The 16,900-nt window shown below is 42.7% G+C and overlaps 1 protein-coding gene across 1 annotated transcript in view; it reads left to right on the forward strand.

Annotated features, from left to right (window-relative positions):
• The first annotated feature begins 314 nt into the window (after positions 1 to 314).
• Positions 315 to 16,900, forward strand: part of CCDC170 (coiled-coil domain containing 170) — a 66,015-nt gene continuing 49,429 nt past the window's right edge. The window contains exons 1-3 of the mRNA XM_056853655.1: positions 315 to 375; positions 1,754 to 1,781; positions 11,501 to 11,632. Of these exons, the coding sequence (XP_056709633.1) occupies positions 329 to 375; positions 1,754 to 1,781; positions 11,501 to 11,632 (207 nt within the window). The 5' untranslated portion in view covers positions 315 to 328. The remainder of the gene's footprint in view (positions 376 to 1,753; positions 1,782 to 11,500; positions 11,633 to 16,900) is intronic.

The following is a 16,900-nucleotide window of genomic DNA, read 5'->3' on the forward strand; positions in this document are numbered from 1 at the left end:
AAGTGGCAGACTGGAGGGGTTGATATGGGTAGCACAATTAACACAAGGAAAGTGTGCAAATTCGTATGCAGTTTTCACTACCTTATCTTGAATAATGTTTTTATTTTTCTTGCATTTATATTTATGGTAGTTATTGTGACTTTTGAAAGAATGAAGGCATGGTACTATTTTGTATTGATGCTAAAGGTAACCAGCATAAGGATTTTGTGGCAGATGTCTGATGTTATTTGTTTTAGAAAGGTAACAATAAGAAATTGTGATGCAAATAAATACCCACACCTTCTACACAATTTTTTTTGCTATTGATTAGGTCCCAGATCAGCACAAAATGCTGAAAAGTGAAGTAGAACCAAGAGACACACCAACTGCAGAAAGGTAAGAATCAGAGATATTCCTGTGATTTGCAAGGCCCATGCAAGATGGAGGAAGGAAGATTTTCGATAAATCATTCTGGGATGTCAGTGATTGTCCTCATATATTCTGGGAGAAGAGATAAAGATGGAGAAGTTGTCTTGTTTGTGGGCTTCCTAGAGGCACCTGATTGGCCACTGTGTGAACAGACTGCCGGACTTGATGGACTTTGGTACCTGAGATAGCCCTTTCTTGGCTTGGGGGTCTGGGCACACGGAGATTTTGGAGGCAAGTGGTCAGGGCTACAACTAAGCCAGTGAACATTTAGTGGCTTGGATCCAGTTGTATATCCCTGCTGATGTAAGGCATGCCATCAGCAGACTGGGACTTCCGTTGTCTCCCTCACCTCCCCCCTGTCCTGTTGCTGCCAGAAGTGCTTCCCAAAATGCTGTTCCTGGGGGACAGGGGACCCTCAAGAACAGCATGGGGGCAAATTGGGGGTCTACAGCTGCAAGAGGGAGAATTGGCAAGAATTGCCTATCGTTAATGTATTAGTGCAAATTTGCCAGTGAAATTGTTAGTACTATGGTCACTGGGAGATGAAGCTTGGATATAGCCACAATGACCAGTGTGCATTGTAGCTTTTGGTGTACTGTGGCTGTAAGTGTGGCTACTTGAGGCAGGCAGCAACTGAGATAAGAACATAAGAAAGGCTATGCTGGATCAGACCAAAGTCCATCAAGTCCGGCAGTCTGTTCACACAGTGGCCAATCAGGTGCCTCTAGGAAGCCCACAAACAAGACAACTGTAGCAGCAGTTCCAAAGCACCTAATATAATAGGCATGCTCCTGCCTGTGTTCCAAAGCACCTAATATAATAGGTAACTCCTCTGATCCTGGAGAGAATAGGTATGCATCATGACTAGTATCCATTTTTACTAGTAGCCATGGATAGCCCTCTCCTCCATGAACATGTCCACTCCTTTGTTAATGTGCAGGAGTTGAGACAATGCAGCTCTGTCTAATGTTCTATGTAATATAGGTATAAGCAAGTCACCAAGGTAGTGTACAGACTGTGAAAAGCAGCACCAAAGCTGCAGATTTGGACTGTGCTACTGGCATGGATCTCACTGAGTCCATTTTGCACCACCTTTGTTCATCTCAAAGACTGATTGACCTTGTGCTCATTTGGCTTGCAAGTGTGAGGCTTGCTGATTCACAATGCCATCCTAAGCAGAGTTATATCCTTCTAACTCCATTGAAATTAATGGTCTTAGAAAAATGTAACTGCTTAGGATTACACTGACAGAACACTCCATCTAGAAATACTTAAAGATAGAAGTTGGAAAATACTAGATACTCAGATAGCAAATATTTTTTCTCCTGTGTTTTTTGCTCTGCAGAAACAAAGAAAGACCAGAGGCACAAAAGGTTAGTATTGCGACTTGGTAAGTTTTTTTTTGTCTTACAGCAAAAACATTTTCCAATAGTAGTGTGGCTGTCATTCTAAGAGGACTATATCAGGTATATCTGGTTTACCACCCAAGTAATCCAAGCAGTTGTTTAGGGTGCGAAATTGGCATGGGGTGCCACTTGGGAGAAGATGATGGGCATGACTTGTACTTGATGTTACCTCCCAGACTGGTACAAGGCAACTTCCCTTGGAGAAATACAGGAAAGCATGCATACTCTCCCCACCGACCCACCCACACACATGGCACTGTTACCCAGATCCAAGGTGTTGAAGAGATCATATGAATGCATACATAAACTCATGAAACTGTCTTATACTGAGTCAAACCATTGGTATGTCAAGGTCAATATTGTCTTCTCAGACTGGCAGCAGCTCTCCAGCTTCTAAGGCAGAGGCAGATGTATCTTGTATATTACCCACTTCTTAATTGTTTTAGCTAGAGATGCCAGGAATTGAGCCTGGGCCCTTCTGCATGCCAAGCAGGTGTTCTACCACTGAGCTATATCCTCTTCTCCAAGGGCTATCAAGGTCACTATAGTCTACTCTGACTGGCAGCAGCTCTCCAGGGTCTGGGGTAAAGGGCTTTCATATCACTGGAGATGCCAAGGATTAAATCTGGGACCTTTTATATGCAAAGGGAATGCACTGAACCATGGCCCTTGAAGTTCCAGTAAGGATGGCAAGGGATGAGACATGCTGTCCCTCCCCATGCATCTCACTGCTACTCAGCTCCAACATGATGCAGACCTCCCCTGCATTCCCTTGGAGATGATGGGAGCTCAGCACAGGAGGAAATTCTGTACTGTTGCTTCATGTGTGTGTGTGTGTAAAGTGCCATCAAGTCGCAGATGACTTATGGCGACCCCTTCTTGGGGTTTTCACAGCAAGAGACTATCAGAGGTGGTTTGCCAGTGCCTTCCTCTGCACAGCAACCCTGGTATTCCTTGGTGGTCTCCCATCCAAATACTAACCAGGGCTGACCCTGCTTAGCTTCTGAGATCTGACAAGATCAGGCTAGCCTGGGCCATCCAGCATTGCTTCATAAGCATTCTTTATTCCTCGCAGAAACTTTAATATATAAAGACAAATCTGGTGCAAATGCAACAATCTGCTTACCCCTTTTCTTGTGTTTATCACCTACCGATGACATCAAACAGTTCTCTCTTGATAATTGGTTTTGAAATACAGAATTATTCTAGCATGAAGGTTACTGTGTTTCAGGATGTTTATTTTTCTTTGGATAACCCATCCCATTTAGTGGGTATTGGAACTCCCCTTAATCTGGTGAGGGTTTGCTGCCACAAATTTAGTTTACTGACCCTGTGTACGATGAAGGCGGTTTTGCCTCTGGGCATGCATGACTAGTTTTGATATAAAAGAAATATAGTCCGGATAATTTTCCTGTCAGAGAGTTTTATAGAGTTAGAACTGTCCTTTGAAATGTGTTCAACGCTCTTCATAAATATCAGCTTTGCAACTTCGAGGGTTCAGAGGCACGAAGGGCATCTGAGCATGTCTCCTCCTCCTTTGCACACATTTCCACTGCTCACAGTGCCACACTGTAACAGAAAATAAATCACTGGGCGATTAAATAAATCACCCCTCTCTTTTTACTCTGTAGGACTTCCTTTGCTTTGTCATTTCAAAAGCTTCTGTTTTTTCTTTTTCTTTTTCTTTTTAATTATGATTTCATGGGCCCAATCAAAAAACATGGATATATTTGGAATTAGATTGGAGGGTGGGCAGGGAGGTCTAACATATTTATAAATGACACCCAGGCATTGTCAATCTTTGTATAAATTGCCAAAAAAGCAAAATTGTAAATGAGACCATGGAGATGTGGTTAGAGTACTCTTACTCCCAACTCCCACCCCAGCATATATGAAGAACACCCAGAATATGTCATGCACTGTCTTGGTTTGCACATGGGTTTCAGCCATTAATGGCAAGGAGAAAATATCCAGAATTCCCATTTATGGCATAAATTGATTATCCAAGGCCAGCATAGTGGTTTTTCCAGCATCAAGAAGAAGGATGGGAGACTGATAAACTCCATGCTGTGGAACCCAGTCATAGATCTTGTGGTCATTGAACAGTGTATTGGGAGACACATTCAGGCTTTGTCTCTTTGTGTTTTGCAGCCCTGTATAATGTTTATCCCACTAAGCTGAATATAGCTCACCTGCCACTCATCGTAGCTTATCAGAGCTCCTTTAAATTCTAGTTTTTGCTGTCTTCCCATGGCTGTAAAACTTGAGCTTGTTAAGCATATGGCTGCAATTCATGGCAGCTGGGATTCATTGGCTACTGTGGGCCACAAATTGTGCAGATGCACACAATTGTTTAGTTTGCCTAGGACAAACTTTGGTTGCCTTCTCTTATCTGCTGCTACTGTTTCATATGGAAATGCAGCAGAGGAAACCACTATAAAGATACTTCACATGGTTAAATGAATTGCTGCCTAATCATCAGATGATTAGAATAGTATTGAGTAAAAGCCATTTACCTTTATGCATTTATTAGCTGCCTCAGGCAATCTCTCTCATAGATCTTGATGAGTTTATCACCATTGTTATATCCTCTGATTACAGCATTTTTATAATTGTATTCACTTTTGCTTGGGAGAGCAGGGTGAATGGTATGTCTGAAATCAGGATGGGTGCCTGAGCTGCTTCATGTTTTGAAAAGGGAAATGGCTAGAAAATGGGTGAAGATGTCCACATTTGCAGGACGTCAGGCTTCTGGAAAGGGTCAGAAAGCTTCAAGGGATGCTTCTCAGTTCCTCTTTTATTTTTAAATAATAAAGTAGGAAAATATATCAGAGGCAGCCCTCATGTTTAATAATGACAGGTGTCACAGATTCAGAAGTGCCAGCTCCCTTAAAAACAACAGGCCAGGTGGTATCTCGTAGCATGTGAGTTTTCTAATGGCTAGCTACAGGCAGAAAAAATAGGGTGGAATTCCAAGGGCCTTTTGGCTTTTGATGAAACAGGACAATCTGCAGAGAAAACAAACGTGAAGCCCCAATGGTTCTCGTAGGTTATCCGGGCTGTGTAACCGTGGTCTTGGTATTTTCTTTCCTGACGTTTCGCCAGCAGCCGTGGCAGGCATCTTCAGAGGAGTAACACTGAAGGACAGTGTCTCTGAAGCCCCAATGTTCATAGGGAAGGATGTTGGTGAGGAAAGGACCATATTGTTTATTTTTTTCCTGACCTGGATGGCCCATGCTACCCTCATTTCATCAGATCTGTGATTCCAAAAGCACATTTCTAATACCATCTTAATTTTTTTTGTGTGGCTTTAAAAGCCATAGCTCAAAGCGAAACAAAGTGAAGGGGATTAGATTTAAGGCCACAGTTATGGTTTAGAGACATTTTGGAACACTGATTTATTTAAATGAGCTGTGAACTGAACTTTAAGCTTGGTTTAACTAACAATAAGAAGTCTGATAAGCAGAGAGTAATGGAAATACCATACTTCCCCAGTCATGCAGATAAGTTCCACACGTATGTTGCCTGTATGAATAACCTAGACCTGCCACTGAGCAGTGGGGAAATTAGCTGTGACCTCAAGAGATGAATCCAGCAATTGGTCAGTGGAAGGCACTAATGGTGCTAGATTTTTCCAGTAGTCGCCTCTCCCCAACAGTCTTTTGGGCACAGGGAAAGTTTATTCCTATAGTTGTACAGCCATGTGGATGAGTGGGTATGCTGCAGTGAGAACGGCACAGGGAGAAAATTACCCTTTCTGCCTCTGCTGTCAGCATAGCTTTGCTGTCAGAAGGGGGAGGTGGGTGATTTCATCCCCTTCTCCCGCCCCATGGCAGCCTTCCAAACCTCATGGTTATTAGTCCACATGAGTTCTGTGACCATCAGTATAAGCTGTCCAGGGTTGGAAAGGACTGGTGGATGGAGAGCAATGGGGGGAAAGATGTGCAGCCCTTCCATCTATGGATTGCTGGATCCAGGAACAGAAGGAAAAGACCAGCAGCAGCTCCTCTGTCTCTCAGGCCAACTTTTCATGGACAATTTTGATCCTCTCTTGCCATGGAGCAAAAAAAAAAAAGCGTTTTATAATTTTTTTTCATGGGTCATTTTTTTACGGAGGTTTGGCATGGTTTTGCCTTTGTTTTGCCCCGCTTCAAATTTTTGATTTTTCATGAACGCTTTGAGTTTTAGCAGAAAAACCGCGTCAACTCCGTGTCTTCTCAAGCCTGTGTTGGTCCATTCTTTGTGGTTGCTACACGTTTTTTTCTGCTCCATGAAAAACGTTCCTGGGTTCGGACCAATTGTCCCCGCCTATGTCTGCTAATTTCTCCTCCCCTGTGAACGGCGATTGGCTGGGAGAGTTTCAAGCCCGGGGGACAGCCTCACTCCAAGGCAGGACAGATCTCCCTCCTGCAAATCCAAGCCAAAACTCCTGTCACCCTTCTGAAGAGGGGCAGCCAGTCTGCTCTGGGTCTCCCTTCTCTATCTGGATGGAAGTTCCTGGCAATGGATGGCCGGGGGGGGGGGCACAATGATGACCGTCTATCAAAGTCTGAAAAAGGGGGGTGGTGGCCAAGTATGGGGGGGGGAACGGGGAGCATGGTAAATAGAAAAGTTATATAAGGAAACCGGAGGGACTGGTGCTTTTTTTTGCTGGGGCTGTGTCCACAGAGGTGAACTGCACTGGGTAATCCGCTCGGCGGAGTTGGGGCAGAGTTGGAGGCGGGCATAAACCATGAGCTTTTCAGAAGGGGATAGATCAAACTGTTGTAGAATACTGCTTGCTTTGTTCCCATGAAAAACCAAAACTACTTCTGGATTGATGGGGATATAAAAACATGAATTTAAATCGCGCCCATGAAAAATAAATTTAAATCACTTTATTTTTTGCTCTGCGGCAAGAGAGCATCAAAATCTTCCGTGAAAAGTGGGCCATGGCCGCGATTTATCCCTGTCAATCCCGATGTAGTTTTGGTTTTTCATGGGAACAAAGCACGTTGTATTCCAGCAAGCTCATTGTTTATGCCCGCCCCCAACTCCGCCCCAACTCCGCCCAGCAGATTACCTCATGTGGTAATCTGTGGCCACAGCCTCTGTGGGCACAGCCCCAGTGCAAAAAACCATCACCAGTCCCTTTGGTCTCCTACATTTTTCTTCCACCCTCGCTCTGTTCTGCTTTTGGAACAGTCAGATTCCAAATTGGGGGGGGGGGAAGGCAGCGCTTTCCTCAAAGCTTCCCTCTATTTTCTATAGGTGTGGAACCCATTGCCCTTTAATGACAGGCAGGATTGGGAGCGGGCAGGAATTGCATCCATGTGCCCAGAGAAGTATTTAGCTGAAAGTGGGAATGGAGCAGCTCTGCCCTGTGCTGATTCAAGAGGAGTGTCTTGGATTTCCCACTCTCTAGATGCACATTTTCCCCATCCAAATTCTCAAAACTCTGCCTGGGGGCTGATTGTTGAGTTTTGAGAATTTGGATGGGGAAAAGATGCATCTATAGAGCGGCAAATCCAAGGCAAAACTCCCATGCATAAATGGCCACTGTAAACCTCTTGCATTAAAGCGATTTCCCAGAGTAAGTCCCCCCCCCAATATATATATATATAAAAAAAACCAGCACCAGTCCCTCTGGTTTCCTTATATAATTTTTCTATTTACCATTCTTCCCATGCATAAATGGCCAAACACTCTCCCTTCCCTTCCCTTCGCAGCATGATGATCCACACACATTGCTCTCCCCCTTTCCCAAGATTTCCATAGTTCCTTTGTTCGATTCCTTTACCAGGTTGAGGATGCACAGGGTGCATGGGTGGGGGGGCGAGAGGAAAGAAGGCCCCTGGCTTGCGTGCCGGCTCCGATCCAGCCCCAGTGCATCGAGAGAGAGAGAGAGAGAAGAGAGGACTCCTGGCTGATGTGCCGGTCCCGATCCAGCTGGTGTGCATGGGAGGGCGGAGAGGAAAGAAGGCCCCTGGCTTGCGCGCCAGCCCCAATCCAGCCCCAGTGCATTGAGAGAGAGAGGAGAGCGGGATCCTGGCTGGCATGCGGGTCCCAATCCAGCCGGTGTGCATGGGAGGGGGAGAGGAAAGAAGGCCCCTGGCTTGCGTGCCGGCCCCGATCCAGCCCCAGTGCATCGAGAGAGAGAGGAGAGAGGACTCCTGGCTGGTGTGCCGGTCCCGATCCAGCCAGTGTGCGTGGGAGGGGGAGAGGAAAGAAGGCCCCTGGCTTGCGCGCCGGCCCCTATCCAGCCCAAGTGCATCGAGAGAGAGAGGAGGGAGATGCAGAGCAGACTGGCCGCCTGTCTTCAGAAGGGTGATGGAAGGGAGTTTCGCCTTGGGTTTTCCGCACTCAGGATGCACATTTTCCCCATCCGAATTCTCAAAAATCCCCCCTCCCCTCCCCGCTGGGGTAGGGGGCCCAACAGCCCCTTCCCTTGAACAACCCCCCCGCGAGTCCAACTGCCCTAGACTAAGCTGCCCCCACCCCCCGGCGCATGAGGTGCACATGGCGTGGCCCTGCCATGTGCACCCCTGGAGCTGGCTGTCTGGCATCCCCCTGGGCTTGGCGGTGTGGGCCTGGCTCCAAGGCCCATCCCGGGTGAGGGGTGGGGAAGGTGTGCCACCTGCCCACCCGCCTTCCTCCGGGATGGAGGGAGAGAAGTGCCACGACTCCACACAGGCAGGCAGCAAATCGGGCGGTATTCTTGTCCAAGCACGAAACTCCCCCAGCCAATCACTGTTCACAGGGGAGGAGAAATTAGCCGGCATGCGCGGGGAAAATTGATGCGAAGTTCGAACCAAGGAAAATTTTTCATGGAGCCCTGCGCTTGGCAAAATCAAAGATCGCACCAACACAGGTTTGAGAAGATGCTGGGAAGACGTGATTTTTTTTGGCCAAATCCGAAGCTGTCATGAAAAATAAAAAATTAGCAGCGCTGTAAAACAGATGTGAAACCGCCACAAACCTCCGTGAAAACTCCCTCTGTATGACTTCAAACCCCTGCAGCTCTTTGTCTGGCTAGAAGGCCCCTTCAAAGTTTTGCATCAGCTAGTCTGCTTTTCATATGGTAAGTGTAATATGAAGTGTAATTCTAATGCCTTTCACAATGTCTTCTTTATTTGGGGGGGGGGAACCCCAAAATTATTTTACAACTTTGAATATATGTAAGATATAAGAATATGAATCAAAATCCTTCCCCAACTCCCCAAAGCATCCTGTACTTATAATGTAAGCAAGCAAGTGCCAGTCCTATAGGCACTGTGCCATTTGTGCATAACAGTGGTGGAGGGAGTCACTATCAACTTGGGGGATGCTTTTACTGTAGCCTCCATGCTACTTTATAAACATGGGCCCAAGGCACACACCACCACTACCCCAATTGCTTATTTACTGCAAAGTGCAAATAATCCACTTCAAGAGCAATCCCCAAGCCTGGGTCTGATCTTTTTGTATAATTAGTTGAACAGCACATGAAGAGCAATCCTAGCCTTCCCTAGTTTGGCAATTAGAGTTGCACTGTTTATGCCTCCTTAATAGGCATAAATGCATTTCTGTTCCAAAAACATGTGAGGCGTAATCTTATTTAAACTAAACACCGCAACAGTTGCCCAGAAATCCTGTTAGAAGCTTTTTTGGAAGACACTGCTTTGATTAGCCTTACTTTTCTACTTATGTAACCCTGTCTTTATTTAAGGGAATTGCGTTTGTGTGTGTGGGGGGGGGGATAAGTGCAGCCAGCTGTTCTCAGGGCAAAGAAGAAATATGGGAGATTGTGCTGCAACAAACTCAGCACCAAAACAAACAAACAAACAAACAAACACAAAATACTTGCCCTGATACTGATTTCAGCCACTTGTAAAATAGTGGTCAGAGCAGAACTAGGCTTACCTACATATCATTTCAAGTGCCTTTTGGTTTTGGCTATTGGGGACATGCTGTAGGCCTGAAACACACTAGTAATTATTGTCGAAGGCTTTCACGGTCAGAGTTCATTGGTTCTCGTAGGTTATCCGGGCTGTGTAACCGTGGTCTTGGTATTTTCTTTCCCGACGTTTCGCCAGCAGCTGTGGCAGGCATCTTCAGAGGAGTAACACTGAAGGACAGTGGCTCTCAGTGTCAAGTGTGTAGGAAGAGTAATATATAGTCAGAAAGGGGTTGGGTTTGAGCTGAATCATTGTCCTGCATTGTCCTCATCAGCACATTATCTTGATACTTACAGGACAATGGTTAGCACATTACCTTTGTTACTTTTTGCAGGACAATGATTCCGCTCAAACCCAACCCCTTTCTGACTATATATTACTCTTCCTACACACTTGACACTGAGAGACACTGTCCTTCAGTGTTACTCCTCTGAAGATGCCGGCCACAGCTGCTGGCGAAACGTCAGGAAAGAAAATACCAAGACCACGGTTACACAGCCCGGATAACCTATGAGAACCAACACTAGTAATTGGCTTTGATGGGATTTCAGCTAATTGCCAACACTGTAGGGCCTCACTTGGGTGTGCCTATAAGTGAACCTAAACAAATACCTGTGCCACAGCTATGTAGTTCCATAGGGTTTGGAGGATGGAAGTGAATCCTGTTTCTATCTAAAAGCAGTTTTATAATTGTATATGTAATTCTGGCTGCAATCCTGCACACACTTAACTGGAAATACAACTGCCGGGAGAATTTTTAGTTCTCCCTTGGGTTCTTTGAAATTGGAATTCCCCAGCCTGCTCTACTTACCAAAAGCAATGGCCAAAGGATAACAAAGATAACACAGATCATGCACACCAGTCACCTTTAGATAATTACTTAGAACATAGACGTTATGATAGTGAACCAGAAAGATTTATTAAGCTTACAGGAAAAATACAAAGCAAGGAAAGAAACAGTACTTAACTTTAATATTTAAGGCAGAGTTTAACAGACTCACATATACACAGACAAAACAGTTATCAGAGATCTCTGGATCACTCTAAGGAGAGATGGCTAGAGCCTAATTTCTTTCCCCAGAATGATAAGGAAACAGGGATCTCGCGAGACATTTTATAGGCTAAACCATGGGAAAGAGATTATTACAATAGCCCTTCTCACAAACTTTCCGGAGATGGCCTTGTTCATGAATTGTAGCTGTGAAACTTTCTGTTCCTAATATGTTACTTAGTGTCACTGACAATTTGTCTGCTTGAGAAACCTGTAAATTCCCTTATTTAACAGGATAATTTTGTTGCTGGTTCAGAGGCTCTTTATGTCCCTGAAAGGAATTTGCAAGCACCTATTTTCTAGTAATGTAAGTTCTTCCAAGATCACAGCCCCTAATTTGAAGATGGGGTCAGACTAGTAGCAGCTGAAGGCTAAAAGCCAGAGTCAGGCCTTAACTATATAAATGGTTCTTTCTTAACACAAATAACATTTAATACTAAAAATTTCCCACCACAACAACCTATTGAATTTGCTGGCTGGTTTTTGAATAAGCATGCATAGGTTTGAGCAGCCAGTTGCTTTGCTCCACTTTTATAAAGCGGAAGACACCGTCTCCTGGTTCTTGTTTGTTAGCTTGCGGGATGGAAGAACAAACACAACTTCTTGAACATGGTTCTTTTTGTAGATCTCAGTGAAATAACGAATCTGAAGCAGAATGAGTTCTGATTACCACTGGCTGTGACTGTATTTCTTTCTTTCTTTCTTTCTTTCTTTACCAGGGAGCTCATAATTATTTTACCTTGGATATTCCTGTTACCCGAGAACAACTGTCTCACTATCGGAATGCCGCAGAAACAGCCCGTAGTGAGCTTGCAGTGCTCCTGGTGAAGTATGAATACTCTCAGGCAGAAGTAGGTTTTGAAACAGATGACTAACAGATGTGCCTTTTTGCATGAACAGGTAGAACAGCTGGTAGGCTACACTTACCGGATGCCTCATGCCATTGTGTGCGCTATTAACAACTCCCAACTTCTATTGATAAAAGCACTGCGGTTTTAGCTACTGTATCCTGCCTATATCCCAAACTGCCTCCTCTGTAGCTTTCAGCATGTCCACCAGTCCATTATTCTTCCTGCTTCTTCTTTGTATAGCCTTTCATGTGTTCCTGAACACAGTCAAGCTACAGTACATAAATCCCATTGAAATAAATGAAACATGAGCAACAGAACTGTGTGTAGAACTACTGTCTTTTTCTTCTTGTTTATAACTGACATCTAAAGTTCCTACCTATGTGTCTAACTTTTAAATTGTCCATTAAACTCAACTAATTCAGCTTCTGTTTCATGCCTCTTCATACAGTTTCTGAGGCCTCCGTTTTTATCCTTCCAGTGGCTTCCAGTGTCCATGTCCCTGTGGGAGCTTTGCTTTGGGCCTTTTTCTTCACTATAAATGTGTTTCAAACCAGTACCTGGACTCACTACTTAGGCTAGAAGAAGGGTGTTGAGTGATGTGCTGTGCCCAGGTTGGGCCACTGATGTGTGTGTTTCCCCCAAAAATGGCCATGTAAAGAACCAGTGCAGTGTAGTGGTTAAGAGTGTTGGCTTAGTATCTGGGAGACCCAGGTTCAAATCCCCACTCATGTCACGGAAGCTCACTGGGTGACCTCGGGCCAGTCACACTCTCTCAGCCTAACCTATCTCACAGGGTTGTTGTGAGGAAAAAATGGAGGAGAGAAGAATGATGTAAGTCACATTGGGTCTTGATTGGGGAGAAAGGCAGGGTATAAATGAAATAAATAAAGTAGTGATGGTTATTTTTTTTTACACTGAATGCTATAACTCCTGTTATTCTTGAAAATAACCTCTCTCTCTCTCTCTCTCTCTCTCTCTCATATATATATATATATATATATATATATATATATATATATATATATATATATATATATATATATATATATATATATATAATGTCGGACTAGATAGCTTTAGCACAGAATGTTATCAGGCCTTTACTGAAACACTTGTTGAACCACTATATAAAGCATAGCAAGCAATTTATTCAAGTAAACATTTCCAGATTATACTAATTCTTAAACCTGGAAAGGATACTAATGAGATTAGCTCCTATAGACCCATAACTCTATTAAATAATTATTATAAGATCTTAATCAATCAATCTTTATTTTACGGTCGTTTGACCAAATATAGAACACATCTAATCAAGAGTAACATACATTTGTAATAAAAACAGTATCAGTCAATCGAAAAGTCCACAAAATAAAATATATCAATATCTAAAAAGGTTAAGTAAGCTAGCTTCTAAAACGTTTATCTATCAAATTGTACCTATTTGTACATTACATCCTTTTGGGCCATATATATAGCAGCACAAAATTTGGCCACACATCTCGAAGTTTGTGTGTTACTATCTTCCAGTAGTCGTTGGATACAAATTTTATCAGGTAGCCCTGTATTATTTCTTAGAGTTTCTTGAATAGTCTTAGATCTTAACTCATGATGGAGAGGGCAGTATAAAAAGACGTGTTCATGGGTCTCAATTTCTTCACCATTGCACGGGCAGACTCTCTCGGAAAGAGGAATTTTTTTATATCTGCCTTCTAGGACGGCCGATGGCAAAGCTCCACATCTGGCTAATGTGAAAGTCCTTCTAAATTTGTTCACCTCCAGTGTCATCAGGTGTCTGAACTTCTGTGAGGCTATGAAATCAGGGGACCTTGCGAGGTCATGCTGTCTCTCAGTGTCTTCCACTCTCTGCCTTACTACTTCTTTAAACTGATCTCTGCTCAGTGTCAATAGATCCTGGGGTGAAAACCCTAGTTTTCTTAGGTTTAATTGCACCTCCTCGGACCATTTGGACTGATAATGCGTCCAGATTAATCATTGCAAGGTGGCCGGGTTTTTGTATATTTAATTTGGCCCACATGTAAAAGGACATGAGATGGATTTTAGCTCCAATTCTCATTATGCCTGTCTCTAAGCGGATCATAGAATTGGAGACACATCTCGGTACTTGTAAACTAGCGTGTAAGAATTTTGACTGCGCTTTTTCCAAGACCTTCAGGCCCCAAGTATGTACCATACAGCAGTTGTGCCAAAACCTTTGCCTGATACAACTTTAGGGCAGCCAGGATATATCGACCTCCTTTGGAATGGAAAATTTTTGTTATAGCATGGGCTGAGCTCTCAGCACGATCAGCAATGTAGTTATAATGGGCCAAGTTTGATCCTGAGGCCTGTATTAGCACTCCCAAATATTTAAAGGAGTTTACTTGCTGGGTGTCATTTCCTAATTTTTGGGCGCTTCCCAAGAGACTTTAGTTTTAGGGTAGTTAATTTGGAGATGCTGGATTTGACAGTATTCGGAGAATCTGTTTAGTGCTCTCCTCAGACCTACCGGGGTTCTAGACAGCAACACTGCGTTGTCTGCATATAACAGCACTGGAATATGTCTGTGGGCCAGTTTCGGGGGATGAAAGTTTTTATCATTTGGATATATGCCATATCATTTATATAATAGATAAACAGCAAAGGGGCTAAAGGACAGCCCTGTCTGACTCCTTTTTTTGTCCTAATTGGGTCTGTGAGATGACTTTTAGCACTGCATCTGACTCTGAGATATGAATGGTCATGTACCGCCCGTAATAGGGCCAAGAGCCTTCTGTCGATATTTGTTGCTTCTGCCATAATTTAGGCCTTGAAACTGAGTCAAAGGCTGCTTTTAGATCAATGAAAGCTGCTTGCTGGGACACTGGACCCTTTGAAGTATATTTTTCACTTAGGTACTGCAATAGCAGGCAGTGGTCAGTTGTAGATTTACCTTCTCTAAAGCCCGCTTGTTCTGGCACTATCACATCTTCTTTCTCCAGCCAAATAAGGAATTTATCCAGTAAATGTCTGGAGTAGAGTTTACTAATAATACTTAAAAGGCTAATAGGCCTATAATTTGCAGGATCTTTTTTGTCGCCCTTTTAAAAAATAAGAACCACTATTGCCATAATCCGCTCGTTTGGGATTCGGCCTGTTTGGTCGATGTAAGTAAATAGGGTTGCCAGAAAAGGGGCCCACCAGTCAATGTTTTCCTTTAATAATTCAGGAGGGATACCATCAGAGCCAGGTGCCTTGCCATTTTTTAACTGTCCTATGTGTGATTTTATTTCTGCCGGCGAGACAGGGGGCCAATAAGATCTTAACAATATTATTATCATTGACTAGCCAAAGTTATTGCTAAATATATAGATAACTATCAGACTGGTTTTATATCTAAATGGCTATTAATGCTGAACATAAGAAAAGTATATAACTTAGCCCAATATGTACATAACAAAAAAAAGTGAATCTGACCAGGCAGAATCTGAATTTCGGCTGGTGGCACTTAAATCTTTTGGTTTTGGACCTGGATTTATGAATTGGACCAATATCATCTATTCTGATTCCCTTGCTAAACTAGCCATTTTAGAGTGTTTGTCTGCTAGGGGTGTCAGGCAGGGATGTCCCTTATTGGCTTTGCTCTTTGCAATAGCTGTAGAACCATTAGCAGATCATATTAGAGAATCTTCAGAGATCCACAGTATTAGAATTACAAACCATCACTATAAATTGAGCCTATACACTGATGTTTTAGTAGTTGTGTTAGACATCAATAAATCTGGTATGTTTCTTTTAAAAGTGATTGGTGGATATGCAGTAATATCAGGTTATAACTTAAATGTGTCTAAAACAGAAGTATATTATTGAACATAACAAACCTCTATGAGGAAAACTGGTTACATAAGGTATCATTCTCAGAAGTGATTACGTATCTGTGGGTTTTATCCCAGTAGACTTAGGTCTTCTTTGTAAGGACAACTCAGCCCTGATTTTTTAAAGAGATCAAGGATGAACTACTACTCTGGTCTTCCTTGAAGTTACCTCAGCTAGAAAGGATCAATGTTGTTAAAATGTTCGGTTCTGCTAAAGTTAATCTTTCTGTTTCAAAATTTCCCAGCTCATACTTCAGAGATTGATACTAAGAAAAGTCAGAAGGTTATCTTAGATTTTGTTTGGGGGGTGGGGGAAATACTGAGAATTAACTGGAAACAAACCAAACAAAAATGGAAGCAAGGTGGTCTCAATTCCAAATATCTCTCTTTATTACTGTATATCTAAAATTCAATGGTTAGTTCAATGGTTTCATGATCAGATATATCTATCAATACTGATAGAACAAATCTTTGTCTCTGTGCCATTAAGAAATTGGATTTTCAATAAAAAAAAAGAATTTAGATCCTTTGAAACTCGGATTTGGGCCACAGTTTTTAGAGTCTGGGTTAAGGTTCTATTCTTCATGGAGTTGAACAGATACTTATACATATTGCAAGTTGATTCTTATCAGAGCTCATGGAGCAAATTGGTTGAAAGTCATATCAAGATTTTAGAAATCTCTCTTTATGACTTAAAAGATCTTTCTTTACTCTTGAGCTGCTTGTAAAAACTGGATTTTAGAAGCACTATGATAAGACCATGTACAGTATGTTCACCTTTATACCTAGGTTTAATGCTGCCACAATCTCTTTCAACATACTTTGATTCTCTGATAGTCCCACATTATAGACAATTATTTATGTTGACTAGATTTAATGGCATTGCCTCAGTTGAGCTATTGGGTTGTTTAAATAAGGTGCTGTAGTCTGAGTGAGTGTGTCAATGTGGTTCTGGTCAAATAGACACTCTTCAACATTCTCTATTCAGCTGTGACCTACTCAGTGTGGCAAGAGATAGATGGATAAAATCTTTTATCCAGGACCCTAGGTGTGAATTGGGTAATCTGAGGTTACTTTTAGCAGGGGTGGATTTTAATATTACATTGGCAGGTGCAAGTTTTTTCTCCAGTTGATTAAGATTAAAAATTATTAATCCTCGATTGTTTATGCAGATAGATATATGAATATATTTTTCTTTTCTTTTAGTCTTAGTCTTAGCGTAACACTGTTCAGAGCAGAATTGGCTGTATGAGCAGTATCATTAAAGTAAGTAAAAATAATTTGAGATAAAAATATTATTTGAAAAAATCTATGATAATTGATACAGTTTTGATCTCATGGGATAAGTGGCAAAGCAAAATTTTTCTCGTTCCTCCCCTATGGCATCAGCTGTTTTTGAATTAAGATTAAAACTAGT

Source organism: Euleptes europaea, chromosome 7 (assembly GCF_029931775.1).
Source record: "Euleptes europaea isolate rEulEur1 chromosome 7, rEulEur1.hap1, whole genome shotgun sequence".
NCBI classification, from domain to species: Eukaryota; Metazoa; Chordata; class Lepidosauria; order Squamata; family Sphaerodactylidae; genus Euleptes; species Euleptes europaea.